This window comes from Hyaena hyaena, unplaced genomic scaffold (assembly GCF_003009895.1).
Source record: "Hyaena hyaena isolate Hyena2069 unplaced genomic scaffold, ASM300989v1 scaffold_1463, whole genome shotgun sequence".
Classification (NCBI taxonomy): domain Eukaryota; kingdom Metazoa; phylum Chordata; class Mammalia; order Carnivora; family Hyaenidae; genus Hyaena; species Hyaena hyaena.
The window spans coordinates 171116-196389 of record NW_024082094.1 but is presented as its reverse complement, the minus strand read 5'-3'; the positions used below and the strand labels follow the sequence as shown (position 1 = coordinate 196389).

The 25274-nt window shown below is 34.2% G+C and overlaps 1 protein-coding gene across 1 annotated transcript in view; it reads right to left on the bottom strand.

Moving 5' to 3' along the window:
- CYLC1 (cylicin 1) overlaps positions 1-25274 on the bottom strand; it is a 77920-nt gene that overhangs the window by 18902 nt on the left and 33744 nt on the right. Inside the window, exons 3-5 of the mRNA XM_039223820.1 lie at positions 21336-21376; positions 19296-19414; positions 16096-17817 (exon numbers count right to left, since the gene is read on the bottom strand). Coding sequence (XP_039079751.1) covers positions 16096-17817; positions 19296-19414; positions 21336-21376 — 1882 coding nt within the window. The remainder of the gene's footprint in view (positions 1-16095; positions 17818-19295; positions 19415-21335; positions 21377-25274) is intronic.

Below are 25274 nucleotides of genomic sequence, written 5' to 3'. Positions count from 1 at the left end.
AATATAGATTAAAAAATCATTAACTAAATATTAGTAAAACTAAAATCAACAATACATTAAAAGAATCATACAACATGAACAAATGGTATAAATTCCAAGGATGCAAGGATGGTTCAACATCTACAAATCAATGTTATACACCATATTAACAAAACTCATTTTAATAGATGCAGAAAACTTCTGAAAAAATGTAACGTTCCTTTATGATAACTCATTACACTGGGTATAGACAGTGTGTACTTCAACATAAGAAAGCCTATATAAGAGAAAACTCACAGTTAGCATCCACATTTAATGGTGGATACTTTTTCCCTAAGATTAAGTACAAATATTCCCATTCTCATCACTTTTATTCAACATAGTATTGGAAGTCCTAGCCAGAGCATTTATTTGCAAACAGGAAGTTAACATCATTCATACCAGACAAAGTTAAAGGCAATTAAGACATACAAACTTCCAATTACAAAATAAATCACAGAGATTAAAAGTGCACCATAGGGAATATAGTCAATAAGATAGTAATACAGATAAGATAGTGACAGATGGTTAGTACACTCATCAGGATGGGCACTGAGTAATCTATAGAATTGTAGAAACATTATGTTGTACATTTGAAAATAATATAACATTGTATGTTAATTATACTTCAATTAACAAGTCAACCAAATGAGAAAGGAAAAAGTAAAACTGTCTCTATTTGCAGATAACATATTATACATTAAAAATACCAAATCTACCAAAATCTGTAAGAACTAACAAAAGCACTCAACAAAATTGCAGGATATGAAATCAAAACACAAACACCTGTTGTTTTTCTACACAATAATAATGAACTAGCAGAAACAAAACTGAAGAAAAAATTCCACTTACAACTGCATAAAAGAAAAATCTAGATACAAATTTAACCAAGGAAGTGAAACACCTGGACTCTAAAACTATAAGACATTGAAGAAAAAAATTGAAGACACAAAAAACTAGAAAGGTATTTTATATTCTAATGGATTGGATGAATTAATATTGTTAACATATGTATGCTACCCAAAACAATCTACAGATTGAATACAATCTTTTTCAAAATTCCAGTAATATTTTTCACAGAAATAAATCTAACAATATTAAAATTTGTAAAAAATGATAAAAGACCTTGAAAAATCAAAGTTATCTTGAGAAAAAGAAGAAAACTGGAAGTGTCATGCTACCTGATGTCAGACTATACTACAAAGCTATACTAATTATAATAGTATGGTACTGGCACAAAAACAAAGAGTTCAATGGAGCAAGATAGGTCAGAAATAAACCCATACACATAAAGTCAATTCAGATATGAGAAAGGAGGCAAGAATATTCAAGGGGGGAAATGACAGTGTCTTCAAGAAATGGTGTTGGGAAAACTAAACAGTCACATGCAAAAGAGTGAAACTGAACCACTATCTTACACCACACATAAAAATTAACTCAAAGCGGGTTAAAGATTTGAAAGTAAATGCGGAACCATAAAACTCTTAGAAGAAAATATAAGCAATGAACTCCTTGACATTAATCTTGTTAATGGCCTTTTGGATTTGACTTCAAAAGTTAAGGAATAATAAGTCACAAGAATAAAAGGAACAGCGTAAGGAATATAGTCAATTATATTACTAGAGTGATGTGTGGGGAAGACTGTACCTACACGAGTGGTGAACATAGCGTAATGCATACAATTTTCAAATCACTGTTTTACACCTGAATATACCTGAATATCCTACATCTAATGTAACATTGTTTGTTAACTATATTCAAATAAAATGAAATAACACACAATAACACACACACATAGAATGGAATCTTATTCAGCCATAAAAAGAATAAAGTCTTGTACAATGTATGAAACTTGATGGAATTATGCTAAGTTAAGTAAGTCAGATAGAGACAAACACTGTATGATTTCACTTATATGTGGAAATTTTTTAAAAATAGGAGAGAATGGATACATAAAACAAATTTGTGGTTTTCACGTGTGGAGGCTGGGGAATGGATGAAGCGGTTGAAAGCAGTTAAAAATTACAAGCATCAAGTTATAATACAAAGTAGTCATGGGTATGTAATGTACATCATAGTGACTATAGTTCATTATTCTGCATAGTATATTTTACAGTGCTGAGAGAGTAGATCTTAAAAGTTTTCATCTCTAGAAAAGTATTTTGTATTATGTATGGTGATGGAGAGTAACTAGATTTATTGTGATGATGATTTTTTTCAATAAATATAAATATTGAATCATCATGTTGTACATCTGAAAGTAATGTAATGTTATATGTCAATTGTAACTAAATAAAAAGAAAAAGAGAGAAAATAGAATAAGAAACAAAGTACTTGAAACATAACACTAGTTTTCTACCTCAGTAAGTGAAGCATAGATGACTTCTCAGGGGAAACCCAGAAATATGGCAAAATGGAGGATTCTAAACTAACTTTACTATACCTAAATAACAGCCACATTAGTGCAACTAACCCAGAAACTGACTTGAAGACTGGCAAAACAGACTCTCCACCATTAATATTAGAGAGGAGGTCACGTAGAAAATGCTAATAGACGCAGAGACCCAGTCAAAAACAAAACTCCCAATGTGTCTAACCACAAATGGGAGGGACACTACAAATATAAAAATGGGAGAGGGACACATCCCACATCAGGCATCCAATACATAGAAAACCTGCACTGGAAGTCCCACAGGGTAGCTCCATCAGCTGTGTGACCGATTTCGGCTCAGGTCATGATATCGTGGTTCATGGGTTTGAGACTCACATTAGGCTCTGTGCTGATAGCTCGGGCCCTAGAGCCTACTGCAGATTCTGTCTCCTTCTCTGCACCTACCCCCCGTCACACTGTCTCTCAAAAATAAATAAACATTAAAATAAATCTTCAAACAGAAAACCTGCGTTGGGAAGATATGTTCTCACAACATTTGACTTTGTAAACCAGTGGGACTTAACTTCTCAAGTTTTTACAATCAGTAAGGCTTAACCCTGGGTACTTTAAAAATAAACTAACTCAGCTCTGGGAGAGCCAAAGGCAATAGGAAACTGAGTCACTGCCTGTAAAGAAAGAACATAACAAACAAACTCACTGAGATACAGCATAGGAGCATCAGTTTGAAAGGCGTTTGGCTCTAGCCAGGTCTCATCCTTCAAGTAGGCAAGGGCATCTACCTTGCCAATATCACACCCCTTGCCCCAGCATGCTCCTGCAGACTCACCCCATCGAACCCATCCCACTTGGAAGGAATCTCTTTAAAGTAGTGTTTGTTGTGTCTCATTTTGCAGGAAGCCCCAACAGTGACCAGCACCACTCCAAAGTGACTCTTGCTTTAGGGATAGGAAAAAATAACCAAACACACTGCAGCCCCCACAGTGGGCTGAGGCAGACATCTGATCTGATTACTAGCCTTGGCCACCAAGAAAACCTCATGGGGGCAGTTCAAGGAGAGAGTCCTGTAGTTCGAGGTCACAGCAACCCCCACAGACAAACTAGGGGCAAAATCTCTTCTTACTGTGGGCCATGCCCACCAACAAAAGCCTTGTAGAGGAAAATTCAGGAAGAGCAACCTGCAGTTCAGTGTGACCACAGCCCTACCTAGCAAATGGGCTGAGAGCAAGTATAGTGTCTGAGCCAATTTTAAGCCAAAGGCAGCGCCAGCCCTGGTCCTTTAATAAGACAGGGATTGAAACTGTCTCTCTAACAGAAATTTCGAAGCAGTGAAAGTGGCATAATAGACTCAAAATAATGACAGAAGAAAACCTACAGGCACGAATACTAAATCCAACAGGGCTATCATTCAGAATAGAAGAAGATATAAAGAGTAGTTTTGCAAACAAACAAAAGTTAAATAAATTTCACTAAATGAGCCTTATAAGAAATGTTAAAGGGAATCCTTGAGTGGAAAGGAAAGTCTATATCAGGAGTAAGAATATTAGAAAATAATATTATACATATATAAAAAACATGATGGGAAGTAAAGATTTAGGGCTTTTCGAATGGGTTCAAACTTCCATCAACTTAATATAGACTGCTATGTTCATAGGATGTTATATCTCAACCTAATAATAACCACAAATTAAAATCATGCACTAGATATACAACAAATAAAGTGAAAAGATTCCAAGCATATCAGTAAGGAAAACCAGAAAACCTCAAGGGAAGAAAGTTAAAGCAGAAAGGAACAGAGAACTGCAAAAACAATCATGAAAGGAGTAACAAAATGGTAATACATACATACTTATCAACAATTAATCTGGTTATATATAGACTAAACGTTCCAATCAAAACATTTAGGATGACTGAATGGATGGAAAAGCAAGATTAATCCATACGCTCCCTACAAGAGATTTACTTCAATGAAAGTGAAAGGATAAAAAAGTATTTAGAGTGTCAATGAAAGAAAAGCTAGGGAAAAAGGGTAAAAGAAAGCTAAGTTAACAATATTTATATTGAACAAAATAGACTTTAAAACAAAGTTTGTAACAAGAGACAAATAAGGATAAAACACAATGATAAAACTAATAACCCAACAAAACATATAACAATTGTAAATATCTATGCCCCCAACATGAAGCTACCTACCCAAATACATAAAGCAACTATTCAGAGATATAAAGAAGAAAATGATGATAATGCAATAATAGTAGGGGACTTCAACACCCCACTTACATCAATGGATAGATCATCCAGACAGAAAATCAATAAAGAAACAGTAACTTTGAATGACACATTACATCTAACAGATATATTCAGAGAACACCATCTAAAACACAAATTATACACATTCTTACGAAGTACACATGGGACACTGTCCAGAATAGATCATACGTTAGGCCATAAAACAAATAGCAACAAATTAAAAACCATTGAAATCATATCATGCATATTTCAAACTACAACACTATAAAACTTGAAGTCACTACAAGAAAAATTTGGAAATAACACAATAAAATGGAAGTTAAAGAACATCCTGAGGAATGAATAGCATAACCAGGAATGTAAAAAATAAATTTTAAAGTACATGGAATCAATGAAAAATAATAACACAATAGTCCAAAACCTTTGGGATGCAGCAAAAGCAGTCCTAAGAATAAAGTATATTGTAATATGAACTTACATCAAGAAGAAAGAAAAGTCTCAGATACACAACCTAAACTTACACCTAAAGTAGTGAGAAAAGGAACAGCAAATAAAGTCTAAAGGCAGCAGAAGAATGGAAATAATAAAGATTAGAACAGAAACAAATAATACAGGACCACCACCATCACCAACATAACACTAGAAAAGACCAACAAAAATAAGAGCTGGTGTTAGAAAAAAATTAATAAAAGTGATAACGCCCTAGCCAGACTTATCAAAAAGAAAAGAGAAATAATCTAAATAGATAAAATGAGAAGAGATCACAGCAAACATCACTGAAATACAGTAAAGTATAAGAAAATACTATGAAAAATTTTGTCCCAACAAACTGGGAAATCTGGAAAAATGGACAAATTCCTGGAATCTCACAAAATACCAAAACTGAAGAAAGAAGAAATAGAAAATTTGAACATACCCATAAACAGCAAAGAGATTGAATCTGTAATCAAAAATCTCCCAACATACAATAGTCCAGGGCCAGATGGCTTCCCAGGGGAATTCTACCAGTCATTGAAAGAAGAGTTAATACCTATTTTTCTCAAACTGTTCCAAAAAATAGAAATAGAAGGAAAACTTCCAAACTCATTCCATGAGGCCAGTATTACCTTGTTTCCAAAGCCAAAGATCCCAGTATAAAAAAATTACAAGAAGATAGCCCTGATGAACATGAAAACAAAAATTGTCCACAAAATGCTAGCAAATCGAAATCAACAATACATGAAACAAATTATTCACCATGATCAAGTAGGATTTACTCCTGGGCTGCAGCTCTGGTTCAGTATTTGCAAATCAATCACTGTGATACACCACATTAGGAAAAGAAAGGATAAGAACTATATGATCCTCTAAATAAATGCAGGAAAAACTTTAGGCAAAATACAACATCCATTCTTGATTTAAAACAATCAACAAAGTAAGGATAAATGGAATATATTTTAACATCATAAAGGCCATATACTTAAAACCCCCAGCTAATATCATCCACAATGGGGAAAAACTGAGAGCCTTTCCCCTTTGTTAAGGAACAAGACAAGGATATCCACTTGTACCATAACTATTTAATGTAGTACTGAATGTCAGCCTCAGCAATCAGAAAATAAAAACAAATAAAAGATATTCAAATCAGCACTGAGGCCGTCAAACCTTCTCTATTTGCAGATGACATGACACTCTATGTAGAAAACATGAAAGACTCTGCTAAAAAATGTTGCTACGACTAATATGTGAATTCAGTACAGTCCCAGGATATAAAATCAATGTACAAAAATCTGCTGTATTTCAATAAACCAATAATGAAGCAGCAGAAAAAGAAATCAAGGAATTGATCCCATTTGCAACTACACAAAAATCATATGATAAATAGGAATAAACCTAACCAAGGAGGTAAAAGATCTATACTCTGAAAACTATAGAGCACTTATGAAAGCCATTGAAGAGGACACAAAGAAAAGAAAATCATTCCATGCTAAAGGACTGGAAGAAGAAACATTGCTAAAATGTCTATATATTACCTAAATAAATCTACATGTTTAATGCAATCTTTATTAAAATTCCACCAACATTTTTCACAGAGCTAGAACAAATGATTCTAAAATTTATAAGGAACTACAAAAGACCCTGAATAGACAAAGCAATACTGAACAAGAAAGCAAAACTGGAGTCATCACAATTCTGGGTTACAAGCTTATTACAACATTGTAGTCATCAAGACAGTATGGTATGTCACCAAAATAGGCATATAGATCAATGGAGCAGAATAGAAAACCCAGAAATTCACTTATAAGTATATGGTCAACTAATCTTTGATAAAGCAGGGAAGAATATCCAGTGGAAAAAAAGTCTCTTCAACAAATGGTGTCAGGAAAATTGGACCACAACGTACAGAAGAAGGAAACCGAACTACTTTCTTACACCACATACAAAAACAAATTCAAAATGGATAAAAAATCTAGATGTGAGACAAAAAAACTCCAATTCCAAATCCAATAGAAGAACACAGGCAGCAAATTATTTGACCTCGACTGTAGCAACTTCTTATTAAACAAGTCACTAGAGGCATGGGAAACAAGTAAAAATGAACTATGGGGACTTTATCAAGATAAAAATTTATCTGTAGAGAAGGAAACAGCCAACAAGATTAAAAAGCAACCTACAGAATGGGAGAAGATATTTTCAAATTACATATCGATAAAGGGTAAGTATCCAAAATGTGTAAAGAACTTTTACAACTCAACCTCCCAAAACAAATAATTTAGTTAAGAAATGGGCAGAAGAATTGAATAGACATTTTTTCAGACATTCAGATGGGTAACAGACACATAATAAGACGCTCAACATCACTCATCATCAGGGAAATACAAATTAAAACCATGATAAGATACCACCTCACCCCTGTCAGAATGGCTAAAATGAACAGCACAAGAAACAGAAGGTGTTGACCAGGATGTGGAGAAAACCACATTGTTGGTTTGCATTGTTGGTGGGAATGTAAACCGGTGCAGCCATTTTGGGGAACGGTATGGAGGCTCTTTGAAAATCTAAAAATAGAGCTACCCTACTATCCAGCAATTGCACTATTAGGTATTTACCCAAGAGATACAAAAATACAGATTCGAAGTGATACATGCACCCCATGTATATAGCAGCATTATCAAAAATAGCCAAACTATGGAAAGAGCCCAAATGTCCATTGATTGTTGAATGGATAATGAAGACGTATGTGTGTGCACGCGCGCGTGTGTGTGTTCACCCATCACAAAGAATGAAATCTTGCCATCTATAATGACATTCATGGAGCTACACTGTATAATGCTAAATGAAATAAGTCAGAATGAGACGAATGATAAATGATTTCACTGATATGTGGAATTTAAGAAACAAAACAGATGAACATAGGTGAAAGATTAAAAAATGATAGAGGGAAACAGAGAGACTCTTAAAGATAGAGAACAAATTGAGGGTTGACAGATGGAGTTTGGTGGAGGATGGAACAGGTGGGTGATGGGTATTAAGGATTGCACTTTTTGTGATGAGCACTGGGTGTTATATGTAAGTGATGAATCACTGAATTCCAATTCTGAAACCAATTGTATGTTTGTAAAAGAGAAGAATCCCATTTATATTGTACCAAACGGAATTAAATTTCTAGGAATACACTTAACTAAAGTGGTAAATGATGTGGACTCCAAAAAATATAAAACGTTAATGAAAGAAATTGAAGATGAAACAACCTAATGGAAGGATATTCCATGTTCATGAATCACAAGAACAAATATTGTTTATATGTTTACACTACTGAAAGCAATATACGGATTTAATGGAATCTCTATCAAAATACCAATAACTTTCTTCACAGAACTAGAACAAAGAATCCTAAAATGTGTGTAATCACAAAAGACTCTAAACAGTGAAAACAATCATGAAAAAGAGAAACAAAGCTGAAGGTATCACAATCTCAGATTTCAAGATATACTACAAAGCTGTAGTAACCAGAAAAATATAACTCTGGTACAAGAAGAGACACATAAATTAATGGAAGAGAATAGATTTCCCAGAAATAAACCTAGGATTATATGGTCAATTTATTTTCAACAAAAGAAGTAAGAATATACCATGGGGAAAAGACAGTGTCCTTAACAAGTGCTGTTGAGAAAACTAAACAGCTACATGCAAAAATAAATAAATAAATAAATAAATAAATAAATAAATAAGTAAATAAATAAATAAATAAAAATTATACCATTTTCTTACACCATACACAAAAATAAATTTAAAAAAAGATTAGAGACATACAGGTGAAACCTGAAAGTATGAAATTCTTCTAATAAAATATCAACAATAATCTCTCTGATATCAGTCATCAAAACATTTTTTCTAGATATGTCTCCTTTGGCAATGGAAACTAGAGCAAATTTAAATTATTGGGACTATACCAAAATGCATAACTTCTGCACAGTGGAGGAGAATTGCAAAAAAACAATACTAAACCCAACCGAATGAGGGAGGATATTTGCAAATGATATCTCTGGTAAAAGGTTAATACCCAAAATATGTAACAATTCAATTTCTACAATTCAATGTAAAAGTAATCCAATTAAAAATGAGAAGACATGTATAGACATTTTCCAAATAAGACATACAGATGGCAAAAAAAAAAAAAAACCCACGTATAAATATGCACAACATCGCTAACCATCAGGGAAATGAAAATCAAAACAACAGTGATATATCATCTCACATCTGTCAGAACAGCTAAAACAAAATAAAAAAAGAAATAACAAGTTTTTGTAAAGATGTAGAGAAAAAGGAATCCTTGTGTACAGTGTGTGGGTATGCAAATTGCTATATTCACTGTGGAAAACAATAAGGATATTACTTTAAAAATCAAAATATAAATACCATATGTTCAGTAATTCCTCTACTCGGTATTTACCCAAAGAAAACAAAAATGATAATTTAAATAATATATTCACCATAATATTTATTGCAACATTATTTACAATATTCAAGATATAGTAACATCCTAAGTGTCCTCTGATAGATGAATGAATAAAAAACAACTGGTACATCTATACAATGGAATAATAGCCACAAAAAGGAGAAGTCTTCACATTTGTAACAACATGGATGGATTAGAAGGCATAATGCTAAATGAAATAAGTCAATCAGAGAAAGACAGATACCATGTTTCATATGTGGAATTTAAGATACAAAACAAACACATAGAATAAAAGTGACAAACAAAAGACACACCCTTATATAGAGAGAATTAACTTTTTGTTTTCAGAGGGGAGGTGATGAAATGAGTGAAGGGGATTAAAATTACACTTATCTTGATGTGCACTGAGAAATATGTGGAATTAAAAAGTTATTATATTGTATACCTGAAACCAATATAACACTCTATATTAGTCATACTTGAATTAATTTTTTTCATTCCTGGTTATTAATCATGACATGGTTTACTAACATAATTTCCTATGTCAATTCTCTTAATCCAGGAGTACAAACAAAGGTGATCTTGAAACATAGCATTAACCCTAGTTGTGTCTCTTGTGAGAATCATTAACATTCAAGTGAGGAATGGAGGTTCTTTGAACCCATACTAAAACAGATCAAAGGCCCACTGACACTGTTTGCTTATAAATTCTCCAGACAAAAATGAGAAAAAAAAATGTGTCCTTTTGAGATTTCCACTTAGAATGCACAGTCCCTTTTGTGACTCCCCATACTCTTTTAATATGCCTTATTCTTTGTTCATTTTGCGTGAGTAGAAATGCTTGGAAAAACAGATGTCAGAAAGTCCATTAGTGTCATATGATCTGCAGCTCTTTAGATAAACCATATTCTTTTTTAATTTTTTTAACATTTTAAAAATATTTTTAATATAGTTTATTGTCAAGTTGACTTCCATACAACACCCAGTACTCATCCCAACAATTGCCCTCCCCCATGCCCATCATTCCCCTTCCCCTCTCTCTCACCCCCATAAACCCTCAGTTTATTCTCAGTACTTAAGAGTCTAGAGAAACCATATTCTTAACCAACCAAATATATCCCATGTGCTGCTTTTGGAAAGATGGATACAGGAATGAAAAAAAAAATAAAACTCACTGCCTACATAGAACTTAAATTCTTATTGTGAATATAATTAATAAACAAATGAATAAATACAGAGTTTTAGATCAAGATATGTTCTATGAAGACAAATAAAGTAGCGTTCATGGTTTGGAGACTGACCGGACACTTGTTGGGGGAGGAGATAACATAGTATATGGTAACCAGAGAGGGTTTCTCTAAAGAGATAACATTTAGTTGAAATAGTACATGTTGAGGATGTTTAGGTCATGCAAAGATCTAGGGAGGAGGAAAGGAAACAGCATACATAAATCCAGGGCAAGAAAACAATCTTCGTGTGTATAAGAAACAAACAAAATATACTAGTTTGGCTAAATTATATAAGAAAAGGAGAAACATGGTACAAAATGAGGGTGGAAAATAGGTAGGGTCTAGATAATGTAGGAATTGAAAAGTAGGGTAAAGGTTTGAAGTAGTAGAGATAGAGATAGCAAAACTACTTAGGAACTTTTGTAGAATTTCAGGAAAGATGAAGAATGAAACCATTAAAGTAGTAGTAATTGAAATGCAAAGAAGTGCACTGATTCTGGATATATTTTGGAGGTAAAGTACAGAATTTTACTGATTGATCACATGTATGAGATGAGGAAATGGGTGAATTATAGATGACATACAGATTTTCAAAGATCAAATGGGTGGATGGCTGCACTATTTACTAAGATGGAGATAATTGGGGAGGTATAGGTTTTGGCATGGGTTGAGAGTTGTTAAGATATGTTAAATTTGAGATGTCTAGTAGAATTCACACTGAAAATTCAGGTAGGTGGTTAGACATAAGATATGGTACCTCAATGGAAAGATCAAGCTAGACATATTAATTTTGAAGTAATTAAAACATAGATAATATTTTAAGCCATTGGATTAGATGAATTTACCAAAGGAAGGTTACAGATATAAAAGGTCAGGAACCATGACTTAGATCATTGTGACATCAAATGAGGGTGGCAAAACTACAAGTAGAAAGAAAACATGACAGTAGAGTCCTAGAAGTAAAGTGCATTTTTTTTTTTGGAAGAGAGAGACTATTTTAAATGCTGTTGGATAAGATGAGAAGATAAACCAGTGGATGTGGCCACAAGCAGATATGTGGTAATCTTGGAAAGAGCAGTTTCAGTAAAGTGATAGAGATGGAAGAGCCTAACTAAATGGTAGCTATCCACATGGAAGTTTATTAAAGAGACAGTCTGAATGTATACAAGCCCATAAAATACCCTGAAAGATTTTCTACTAAAATTAAAATCTCAACTGGTTTTCTTGCATTTTACTTATTTTCCATAAAAGATTCTCATGGAAAATAATACAGTTACTTCAGGGTTTTTTTATTCATTTACTTTAAAATTTATCCTCCAATACATTCTCATTTCTTTTTAAAATTTTTTTAATGTTTTATTTATTTCAGAGAGAGAAAGAGAGAGAGAGAGAGAGACAGCGTGAACAGGGGAGGGTCAGAAAGAGAGGGAGTCACAGACTCCGAAACAGTCTCCAGGCTCTGAGCTGGCAGTCAACACAGAGCCTGATGCGGGGCTCGAACCCACACACTGTGAGACCATGGCCTGAGCCAAAGTCGGATGCTTAACCGACTGAGCCACCCAGGTGCCCCTACATTCTCATTTCTTGTAATTCTTGTTGAACTAGTGACCACTCACTCATTGATTCAATCTACAAGATTTGCCCTTTAGCAAAGAAATTGTGAATTATTTTCAAGTCTCAAAGCTGACTTTTTGAGTCAGCTTGGAGAAGAACGGACTTAAAATCCAGGATTTTTGACGGAAGCTTTTTTAAAAAAGATTTGTAAATAAAAATAGGAAAATAAAAGAAGAGAAAAATGGAGATCTATACATAAAATTTTATTAGAAACCAAGGATAGAAAAAAACTTGGAATAAAAGGTATAGGAAAATCCCCACAAGACTAGAAGAGGAAGTAGAAATCCTTTGAAAGGAAATAAAAATAGGAAAACGGAGGAAGATGAGGAAGGGAAATTTTAATTAAGATGAATATTTAATTAAGATGAGAAGCTCAAGTTTAAGACTGAGCAATATCTACATGTGCTCTGAATTTAGCAGGACAGAGACCATCAGCCCTATCATGCTGAGACTTGACAATAAACATGTGAAAGCAGAGCATGCAGGTTGATGACCAGAAACCATGCAAATGAATTACACCCCAACCAAAGATCATAAAGAGCCAGCAATGGTGGACAACTTTGGGAAAAGGAGACCCTACATTCAAACCGAGATGCTTACATCTCCTTTACCTTACAGCAAGATTTTGGAGGAAGGGGGATGGAATAGGTGATCTCCTGGAGGAGAGAAAAGAAACTAAATTTACATTTCCTTTTGTTGTCTGATTGCTGATGCTAGTACTTTCATCACTATGTTAAACAACAATGGGGAGAGTGGTCATCCATGGTGTGTTCCTGATCTCAGGGTCAAAAGGAAATAAAAGGCATCAGAAATGGCAAAGAAGTCAAACTTTCACTTTTCACAGACAACATGATACTCTACATAGAAAACCCGACAGACTCCACCAGAAGGCTACTAGAACTGATCCATGAATTCAGCAAAGTCACAGGGTAGAAAATCAACGTACAGAAATTGGTTGCATTTTTGTACACCAATAATGAAGCAACAGAAAGAGAAATCAAGAAGCTGATCCCATTCACAATTGCACAAAAAAACATAAAATACCTCGGAATAAACCTAACCAAGGATACAAGAGATCTGTATGATGAAAACTATAGAAAACTGATGAAGGAAACTGAGGAAGACACAAAGAAATGGAAAAACATTCCATGCTTATGGGTCGAAAGAATAAATATAGTTAAAAGGTCATTACTATCCAAAGCAATCTACACATTCAATGAGATCCCAATCAAAACTGCACCAGCATTCTTCTCACAACTCGAAAAAAAAAAAAAAAAAAAAAAACTATCCTAAAATTTGTATGGAACCACAAAAGACCCCGAATAGCCAAAGTAATATCGAAGAAGAAAACCAAAACGGGAGGCATCATAATCACATACTTTAGTCTATACTACAAGGCTGTAGTCATCAAGATAGCATGGTATTGGCACAAAAACAGACACATAGACCAATGGAATAGAATAGAAAACTCAGAAATGGACCGACAAATGTATGCCCAAATAATCTTTGACAAAGCGGGAGAGTATCCAATGGAAAAAAAGACAGCCTCTTTAACAGATGGGGCTGGAAGACCTGGACATCAATGTGCAAATGAATGAAACTAGATCACTTGCTCATGCCATACACAAAAATAAACTCAAAATGGATAAAGGACCTGAATGTGAGACAGGAATCCATCAAACCCTAGAGGAGAAAGCAGGAAACAATCTCATTGACCTCAACCACAGCAATGTCTTACTTGACACATCCCCAAAGGCAAGGGAATCAAGAGCAAAAATGAACTACTGGGACTGCCTCAAGATAAAAAGCTTCTGCACGGCAAAGGAAACAATCAATAAAAATAATAGGTAAATGATGGAATGGGAGAAGATAGTTTCAAATGACATATCAGATAAAGGGCTAGTATCCAAAATCTATAAGGAACTCATCAAACTCCACACCTGAAAAATAATCCAGTGAATAAATGGGCAGAAGACATGAACAGATGCTTCTCCAAAGACTACATCCAGACTGCCAAGAGAAACATGAAAAGATGCTCAGTATCCCTCCTCATCAGGGAAATACAAATCAAAACTATACTGAGATACTACCTTATGCCTGTCAGAGTGGCTCAAATGAACAAATCAGGAGACTATAGATTCTGGTGAGGATGCGGAGAAACGGGCACCCTCCTACACTGTTGGTGGGAATGTAAACTGGTGCAGCCCCTCTGAAAAACAGTGTGGAGGTTCCTCAAAAAATTAACAGTAAAACTCCCCTATGACTCTGCCATAGCACTGCTAGGAATTGTCCCAAGGGATTCAGGAATGCTGATGCATAGGGGCACATGTACACCAATGTTCATAGCAGCACTTTCAACAATAGCCAAATCATGGAGGAAAGAGCCTGTGTCCATGAACTGACGAATGGATCAAGAAGATGTGGTTTATCTATACAATGGAATGCTACATGGCAATGAGAAAGAATTAAATCCCGGCCATTCGTAGCAACGTGGGTGGATCGAGGGTGTTATGCTGAGTGAAATAAGTCAGGCAGAGACAGATACCATATGTTTTCACTTATAAGTGAAACAGGAGAAACTTAACAGAGGGCCATGGGGGAGGAGAATGGGAAAAAATTAGTTGGGGAGAGGGAGGGAGGCAAACCATGAGACTATTGAATACTGAGAACAAACTGAGGGCTGATGGGTGTGGCAGAGAGGGGAAGGGGGGGTGATGGGCATGGAGGAGGGCACTTGTTGGGATGAGCACTGGCTGTTATATGGAAACCAACTTGACAATACACTATGAAAGAAAAGACAGAAGAAAATAAATTTACAGTGTATTTACTCCCAAAAAGAGCAAATTAACCTGAAAGAGACTGTTATAAACCAGAGGGATCTAGTTACTTTTAGCAAGTTAACTTTTTTCTGATTATTAGTAATAATGATGAATTATAAATAAGTTTACTTCAGATATATATTAAATAATTTAATTGCATATTTGAATCCTTGTATGTTATGTTTTTACCCTGCTATATCTAGATTTTTTTTTTAGTTTTTACTATATTTAGCAACTTCCTAGGAAATGTTTTTATATCTCATTAAAATTTGTCAATGTAGAAGTTTTAGTCAATTTACATTTTTTATTCCTTCTTAAGAATAGAACAGTTAGCCAGTCTTATAATATCCTCTTTACAAATAATTTTAAATATTTCCTGGGGCACCTGAGTGGCTCAGTCGGTTAAGCATCTGACTTTGGCTCAGGTCATGATCCCATGGTTGTTGAGCTTGCGCCCCACATCAGGCTCAATGCTGACAGCTCAGAGCCTGGACCCTGCTTCGGATTCTGTGTCTCCCTATTTCTCTGCCCCTCCCCAACTTGTGCTCTGTCTCTCTCTATCTCTCAAAAATGAATAAACATTAATTTTTTAAAAAAGTTTCCTTAAGATACAAGTCCATTCTCTGTTCCAGTCTCAATATTATTCTTAACTTTTTGACATTTGTTTTTCAATTCTTTTGAGTCCTTTTGAAATACACTCTTTCTTATGTGTTAGTCTCTATCTTGTCAATATTCCAATAAAATTGAACTATTCTTAAAGAAAATATAAATTCAAACTTTTAAAACATTTTTCATTGTAGTCCATTTTTTTCTAAAAATAAATCACAGTAAACATACCAAAGGAGCATATCTTGGTTTTAGAGGTGGAGGAGGCATGTTGCATTGACAGAGACGTTTGACCTTGGGTGATGGTAGTAAAGGCTCACAAGGAGGTAGTGGTGGTCTTTCTCTTGATGGGGGCACTCTGCCTATCCCTACATTTTTTCCTTTTTCTTTGAATGTAGTCTTTTTGGATGAAATTTTTATTTCTCTCTTTAGTTCCAGTGCTTCCTTCTTTGAATCTGTAGATGTGGCATCTGATTCATCAACTCCTTTATTTTTAGCCTCAAGTTTATATAGTGAGTCTTCAGATTCAGCATCTGAACTTTTGAATTGCTTCTTTGAGTCTTTCTTGGAAGATTCATCAGATTCTGCATTATTAGAGTCTATACCCTTCCTTGCATCCTGTTTCTTGGCATCTTTCTTTGAAACTTTGTTAGCCTTCTTTGAATCATACTTATCCTTCTTTGACTCCCAATCAGATTCAGTTTCAGTAGACTCTTCAGACTTCATTGCAGACTTAATTCTATCACCTTTCTTTGAATTTCTCTTATCTTTTTTTTTATCTTTTTTACCCTTTTTTGAATCCCATTCAGATTCAGAATCAGCATCAGTAGACACTGTATCCTTCTTGTTGGCCTTTTTCTTGTCATTTTCTTTTGCCTCTTTCTTAACCTGCTTTTCATCTTTCTTCCATTTTTTTGTCTCCAGTTCAGACTCAGACTCAGCATCAGTATACACTGCATCTCTCTTTCTATCTTTTTTCTTGTCATCTTTCTTTGAATCTTTCTTAGCCTTCTTTGAATCTTTCTTTGCATCCTTTGTTTCTAAAGATTCTACATCAGTAGACTCTGTGTCTCTTTTTGCATCCTTTTTCTTGTCATTTTTCTTTGAATCTTTTTTAGCCTTCTTTGAAGCTTTCTTTGCATGCTTTGAGTCTACAGATTCTGCATCAGTAGATTCAGTGTCTTTCTTTGCATCTTTCTTCTTGCCATCTTTTTCTGTACTTTTCTTATCTTTCTTTGCATTTTTCTTTGCATCTTTTGAATCTACAGATTCAGCATCAGAGCTCTTCTTTGCATCTTTTTTTGTGTCCTTCTTTGAAGACTTCTTTGAATTATTCTGAGAGTAATTCTTTAACCACATATCCAACTTCATGGATTCAGCACCAGACTCCTTTAAATACAATATGAAATCCATATTTGAACTATTTTTTAAACAAGTCTGTGATATGACATCAGAAGTGTTCTTTGAGCCCTTAGAATGCTTCTTTGCACATAGGTATTCATTATCTGTCTCGTTGGAATTCTTTGATTGGATCTTATCTTTTTTTGGATCCGTTGAGACTGTCTTAAAATCTCTGGATTCTGGATTCGTTTCCAATTTCGACTTTGAATCTTCAGATAGTTCACTTTTATGTGATAATTTTGATGGGCCTTTATCTGCTTTATTTCCTCTTTCAGGTTCCTCATCATTTACTGTTTTGGATTCTGGAGTTGTTTCATGTCGGTCTTTGTTTTTCTTGGAATTTCTCTGCAAAGTTCTTCCTTTTTTGTCATCGTTAGACTTTTTAGATTCTCCATTTTCAGGATTGGTTTTAGGAGTATAAGGATTTCTGAATGGAGCCTGTCTCCCGACCTTTAAGTAAACAGATGGCCTTTTGGAATTTTTGTTAAAAGAATGCTTTATCCCTATATGAGCTGGCTTCTCAACTTCGTTTAATTTTCTTTTGTCATGACTCTGAAAAGATTAGTTAGAATAATTTTAAGCATCTTTGAATGAGTTTTATTTATATGTATATTTTTTAGAAAGAGAAAAATAAAAGTGGGGGTGGGGAAGAGGGAGAAGGAGAGAATCTCAAGCAGACTCCATGACAAGCACAGAGTCCAACACATGGCTCAATCACACAACCATTTGATCATGACCTGAGCCAAAATCAGTCAGACTCTTAACCAGCTGAGGTCACCCAGGTGACCCGAATGAGTTATATCTTTTCAATATTGAAACATGAAAATAAGCTAGCTTTTCATTAACCATCTAGTTCAAATGGAAACAATTCAATATTTTGTGTGTGTTATGTATGTGAGATAACTCCATATTAGAAATAAAATTACTTTAGAAGAAATCTTAAGATTTTCTCAATGACATATGTAGGGATTGGAGAAGGCCCATAATGATCCATGATATTTAAGGGTCCATCCTCACAATAGATAGAGTTCTTTTTCAATTCCTGTATAGGAGAGATTATTTGAAACATTTTGTGCACCTTTCATCCCTAAGTTAGCTCAAATATAAGCTGATACCCATGAAGATTGTCATGAAAATTCTTATAACTGTAGGCTTCAGGCTTTAGTCTCACTTTCTACTGCTGCTTTCAAGGTGTCTGATCAAATCAAGAGACTGAGAGCCCTGGTGTGAATAATTTCCCAAAACAAGGACATAAATTGAAAAATATATTTGATCCCATTAATTTGTGTAGTGGTATTGTAATGCTTTTTTTTTAATTTCTAGCCCCAAATCTGTCAAGTCTAGTTTTCATAGTGGTCCAATACACTAATTTCACATTAGCTTTTATATTCCTTTAACTATTCAGTAGGGATTTCACCAATGAAATAGTCACATAGAATTAAAGGAGGACCATAACAAGAAGCATGGAACTTGGATCAATACAGATGCAGAAATGACATTCAAATAACTCCATTCATTGTAAGTCTGATTTGGGTGATGCTTTTAAAACATATTTTGATATCAATATGGGTGACCTCTGTAAGATAGTTTCCCCTTTTCCTAATTAATAAGGTAATGAGACTTTATATAAAAGAGGCAAAAGCTTGAATATCCCTGTATCTACAATCCTGAGTGCCAGGTTAAAGAAAATGGAGAGGTCTTGAAACCTTATCAACATTGGCTCATGTTCTAAAATTCAAATTTTAGATGTTTTTGCAGCTGGTAAACATTTCTTGAGAGATCTCACCAGTTGCAGCATTAGGTTTTGTAGGTTGCATAGCCTATTAGGTATATAATGCCTTTGAAAAGGAGAATCATATATAAATACAAGTATATCTGAGACAGATGCAGGTAATCTGTTGTACAGGGAATTATAAATTATAAAATATCTGCTTCCAAAAGGAATTAACATTCAAATTATATATATTTTATTTAAATCTGTATAATGTATAATCTTAGATTTAGTTGAAAATTACTTTTTCAATACTTACAGGAACTGAGATTTGTAATTCTGAAGGTCTTGATCTCTTTTTTCTACCTGGCTGGAGTGGTTTGGGAAATGTCAAAGTAAAGTAATCTTGATCCCATAATTTTCTGTTTGATTCACTGACTAAATGAATGAGGACAATACACAAGTTATAGTTAATAGCCAGACTTTCATCAGCACTGAAATATTTTTAAGTAAGAAATATATCGTTTAAATTAAACTAAGTTATGACTCAAAATATAGCTTCCTTCCTTGGATTCTTTAGTTTATTTACATATCAATTAAGGAAAATAAAAGTAATTTTCCAATTTAGCACTAAATTAAGTGTAAAATTATGCTTGTATGTTTATTTTCTAGATTAAACTGGTTTTCACAATTTTTTAATTTAATCATAATAGTTAATATAATAAAATAAGTAGGAGTGGAAAATAGAGAAAAATTTGCTGTTTCTTTTCAAACAGCATCCTATATATTTAGATTTATTTTCTTTATTTCGTTTTGGTTATCTTGCAGAAAATGTGACTTCTATAGTCCCCATAATAACACAATGCAGAACATAAAGTAGTCCCTAAAGTCTTCATTGATTAAATTTGATTATATATTTTAGGAAGCCTGTGACCTCAATGACATCCAAGCCATAAAATATCAGGGCCACAAATGCAAATACTTAATTTAGTTCAGGGAAACCTATCTAAATAATGGGATATACACCCTTGAGGGCATCCAGAATAGGTGATCAAACTATCTGGATGCTCTAACATCAAAAGAAGAAATGGTGAGGTAACTCAGAATAGTTTTCCTGTAGATAAGGAGACTAATGAGGGATGTGATCACTATATTCAAATATTTAAAGAACTGTGATATGAAAGTTTAGTAGTAATAGTAACAGTATAGCTGCAACTACTAAAACATATAGTGTTTACTATGTGTCAGACTGTTTTAAGCACGTTTGATTCACACAACAACCCTTTGAATTAGATAATATAATTTATAATTGCTTCCATTTTATAGATATATAAAATTGAATCACTGAGAGAGGTTAAATTGCTTCCCAAAACTCATAAAGTGGAAGGGCTAAGATTCAAAGACAGTTTGGCTCAGAGGCCATGGTCTTGATCACAATGTTAGAGACTTTTCCTATGTATTTCCTGAGGGGAGAATAGATACAGTGTGTAAAAACTGCATCAGTGCAGGCAGATATCAGCTCAAAATATAAGGAGAACGTTCCTTAAGTTTTGGCTGTTCAGCAAAATGGTATGTCCACTTTCATCATTTTGGCTATATATTTCTTTTCTACTTTGGGTTTTGTAATTTTGATTTTCAAACAAAAGGAAATTTATGCAGTTAAGATTGGTTGTTATAATGAGGAAGAACAAACTAAGTATTTCCTTTTTTCAGTTAGTTAGTTAGTTTGTTTGTTTAGAGAATCCCAAGCAGGCTCTGTTATGTCAGCACAGAGCCTGACATGGGGCTTGATCCCACAAACCATGGGATAATAACCTAAGCCGAAATCAAGAGTCAGATGCTTAACTGACTGAGCTACCCAAGCGCCCCAATATTTTCTTTTAAAATACCTAGTAGAGGGGCGCCTGGGTGGCTTAGTCGGTTAAGCGTCCGACTTTCGCTTAGGTCATGATCTCGCGGTTCGTGGGTTCGAGCCCCGCGTCGGGCTCTGTGCTGACTGCTGGCTCAGAGCCTGGAGCCTGTTTCGGATTCTGTGTCTCCCTCTCTCTCTGACCCTCCCCTGCTCACGCTGTTTCTCTCTCCTAGAAATAAATAAAAAACAAAAAAAAATTAAAAAAAAAATACCTAGTAGAAACCCACACCAAGGTCAGAAATGCTTTAAACACACATACTTTTCAACTCACACATATACATATACACATATATATATAGGTTCTTTTATATTTTAAGAAAAAAAACAGGGCACTTTATGCTTTACCACTTTGAATGGTTATTAATTCCCAAAATACTAAAGTTATTTGTCTCCAAAATAATTTTGAATATGATCTAAGTAATATTGATCTTCAAAGACTCTTCTTACTTGATATGGAATTATCATACGTTCTGATGTTTACTTCTCGCCTGTTTAAGAAAAAAAGCTTCAATTAAAATTGTTTATAGTTAATAGTAAGTAATAGTAATAATACATCAATAATTATAATACAATGCAATACAATACAATACACAAGTGAGAATGCCTGGTATCAAAAAGGCAAAAAAAAATAAGTGTTTGTGAGGATGTGGAGAAAAGGAAACACTTGCACACTGTTGGTAGGAATGTAAACTAGTGCAATCACTGTGGAAAACGGCGTAGATGTTTCTAAAAAACCTAAAAACAGAAGTACCATATCATCCAGTAATTCTACTTTTGGGTATTTATTTGAGGAAAACAAAAACACTAGTTCAAAAAGATATATGAACCACTATGTTTAGTGCAGCTTTATTTATGATAGCTAAGATATGGAAACAACCTAACTGTCCACACATAGATGAATGGTTAAAGATGTAATATATATATAGTCAACCAAAAAATAATTAAATATTTCCATTTGCAGCAACATGGATTGACCTAGAGGGTATTATATGAAGTGAAATAAGTCAGATACAGAAATTTTAAAAATGCTATATAATTTTGCTTATTGTGTGGAATAAAAACATAATGAATACAAAAATAGAAACAAATGCATAAGTACAGAGAACAAGCTGGCGGTTGCCAAAGGGGAAGAGGGTGTTAGGATGAAGAAATTAGGTGAAAAGTATTAAGAAGTGCAAACTTTCCATTATAAAATAAATAACAGGGATGAAATGTATAACAAAAGGAATATAGTAAAAAATATTTTAATACTGTAGCATAGTGACAGATGGTAATTGCATTTATTATGGTGACTACTCTATAATGTATAGACTTGTTGAATCACTATGTTGTACACCTAAAACTAATATAATATTGTATGTCAACTATACTTCAATAACAATGTAACATAAATTTTGGGGTGCATGGGTGGCTCAGTCTGTTGAGTGCCACCTCTCAATTTCAGCTCAGGTCATGATATTGGATTTGTGAGATCAAGCCCCACATCAGGTTCCTCACTGAGTTTGAAGTCTGCTTGGGATTCTCTCTCCCTCTCCCTCTCAGCCCCTTCCCAATTGTGTGTGTACTCTCTCTCTAAAGAAATAAACATTTTATGGGGCGCCTGGGTGGCTTAGTCGGTTAAGCGTCCGACTTTCGCTTAGGTCATGATCTTGCGGTTCGTGGTTTCGAGCCCCGCGTCAGGCTCTGTGCTGACTGCCAGCTCAGAGCCTGGAGCCTATTTCAGAGTCTGTGTCTCCCTCTCTCTCTGACTCTCCCTTCCCTGCTCATGCTGTCTCTCTCTCTCTCTCTCTGTCCTAGAAATAAATAAAAATATTAAAAAAAGAAATAAACATTTTTAAAGTAACATAAATTTTAAAAGATGTCAACATACTATAAACTTCTTATGCATTATTTAATATTTTAATAAATAAACACAATTTGCATTATAAACAATAATATATTATAAAAATAAATATATTATATATTTATGTATCATTTATAACACAATTTGCATTATAAACAATAAATGCATACTAAAATACTTTTTAAATTTATACTATGGATAATGATTATAATAAATACTATTGCTAATAAGCCTTCAATATTAACACTTTAAGGAATTTTTTTATTTAAATATGGTAAACACAATATTACATTAGCTTCAGTTGTACAAAATAGTGAATCAACAAGTTTATACATTGTTATGTTCACAAGTGTAGCCCTATCCATCCCAGTACATTGCTGTTACAACATAACTAACTATATTCCTTATGCTTTGCCTTTTATTCCCATAAGTGTCAATTATCAGCTCTCTGCATTTATAGGTTTGATTCTATTTTTGTTTATTAATTTATTTTTGATATTTCACATATGAGTGAAATTATATGGTATTTGACTCTCTCAGCCTGGTTTATTTCACTTAGCATAACACCCTTAAAGTCCATCCATGCTGTCTAAAATATCTCATCCTTTTGGGGCACCTGGGTGGCTCTCTTGCTGAATCATCTGAGTACAGATCAGGTCATGATCTCATGGTTCATGAGTTCAATCCCCAAGTTGGGCTCTCTGCTGACAACTTAGAGTTTGGAGACTGCTTCAGGTTCTGTGTCTTTTTATCTCTCTGCTCCTCTCCTGCTTTTATTTCGTGTATTCTCTCTCTCTCTCTATCTCTCTCTCTCTCTCTCAAAACTAAATAAACATTAAAAATTGTTTAATAAATAAAATAAAATCCCATCCTTTCTTATGGTTGCATAATATTCCACCGCATGTGTATACAATTTCCTTATCCATTGATCTATTAATGGGAAAGTTAGTGGCTTCCACATCTTGGCTATTGTAAACAATGCATCAATAGGCATAAGGGTGCATATATTTTTGTGAAATATTATCTTTGTTTTCTTTGTGTAAATACCCAGCAGTAAAATTATTTGACCATATGGTATTATAATTTTTAATGTTTTTCAGGAACTTCCATACTATTTTCCGCAATGGCCATACCAGTTTACATTCCCACCCGGAATATAAAAGGAAAAATCCCTTTTTCTCCACATTCTCTCTTGTCAAAACTAAATGTTGCTTCTTGTCTTTTAACCATCTTAAAGTTATAAAATGATTTCTCATTGTGGTTTTGATTTGCATTTCAATGATTATTAGTGATGTTGAGCATCTTTTCATGTGTCTCTTGGGCATCTGAATGTCTTCTTTGAAATATCGGGTAAGGGAAGGAAAAATAAGATAAAAACACATAGGGAGGCAAGCCATAAGAGACTCAAATACAGAGAACACACTGAAGGTTGCTGGAGAGGAGGTGGTTGGAGGGATGGGTTAAATGGGTGATGGGTATTAAGGAGGGCACTTTTTGGATGAGCACTGAGTGTCATATGCAAGAGAAGAATCACTGGTTTCTACTCCTAAAGCCATGACAATACTGTATTATAATTCACTTGAATTTAAATGTTTAAAAAATGGCTATTCAGGTCCCCTCCACATTTTTAAATCAAGTTGCTTGATTTTTTAGTATTGAGTTGTATGTGTTTTTAAATATATTTTTAGTATTAAACCTTTATCAAGTATATCATTTGCAAATTTCTTCTCACATTCAGTAGGCTCCTGTTTTGTTTTGCTGATAGTTTCCTTTGCTGTGACAAATCTTTTTTATTTTGATGAAGTTCCAAAAGTTTACTTTTGCTTTCGTACCCCTTGCTTTAGGAAACATATCTAGAAAAATATTGCTATGATTGATGTAAGAGAAATTATTGCCTGTATTATCTTCTGGGATTGTGATGGTTTCAGGTCTCATATTTAGGTCTTTAATCCATTTTGAGCTATTTTTATGGTTACTGTTAAAAGGTTATCCAGTTTCATTCTTTTACATGTAGCTTTCCAGTTCTCCCAGCAGTATTTATTGAAGAGGTAGTCTTTTGCCTATAGCATATTATGTATATTGTGCCTCTTTATTGAAGGTCTCACTGGGCTCTTCTACTCTTTTCTCCATCATGTTATCTTTATAATCATTACTTTAAATTTGTTATCAGGCATATTGCTTATGCTTAATTCATTTAGTTGTTTTTATGAATTTTTTCTTTCTTTTCTTTTTTCTTCTTTCTTTCTTTCTTTGGGAAAATATTCTTCTGTTTCTCCATTTTTCTTGAATTTCTGTGTTTGTTTCTATGGATTAGGCAGAACAGTGACTTTTTCTAAACTGAAGGAATGGTCCTGTGTATGGTTGTCCTCTATGTAGACTGTGTGGTTGGTGACTTTTCCTGGCTGGCTAAAGCTATGATTGGCATGGACTGAGGGTCTTGGGTATCAAGACATGTAGTGTAGTGGGCATCCTGTCAGGACAACTAAAAGTGAAGTGTATGCAGGCAAGGGTTTCACAGCTTTCTACACACTGAGGTCACCGTA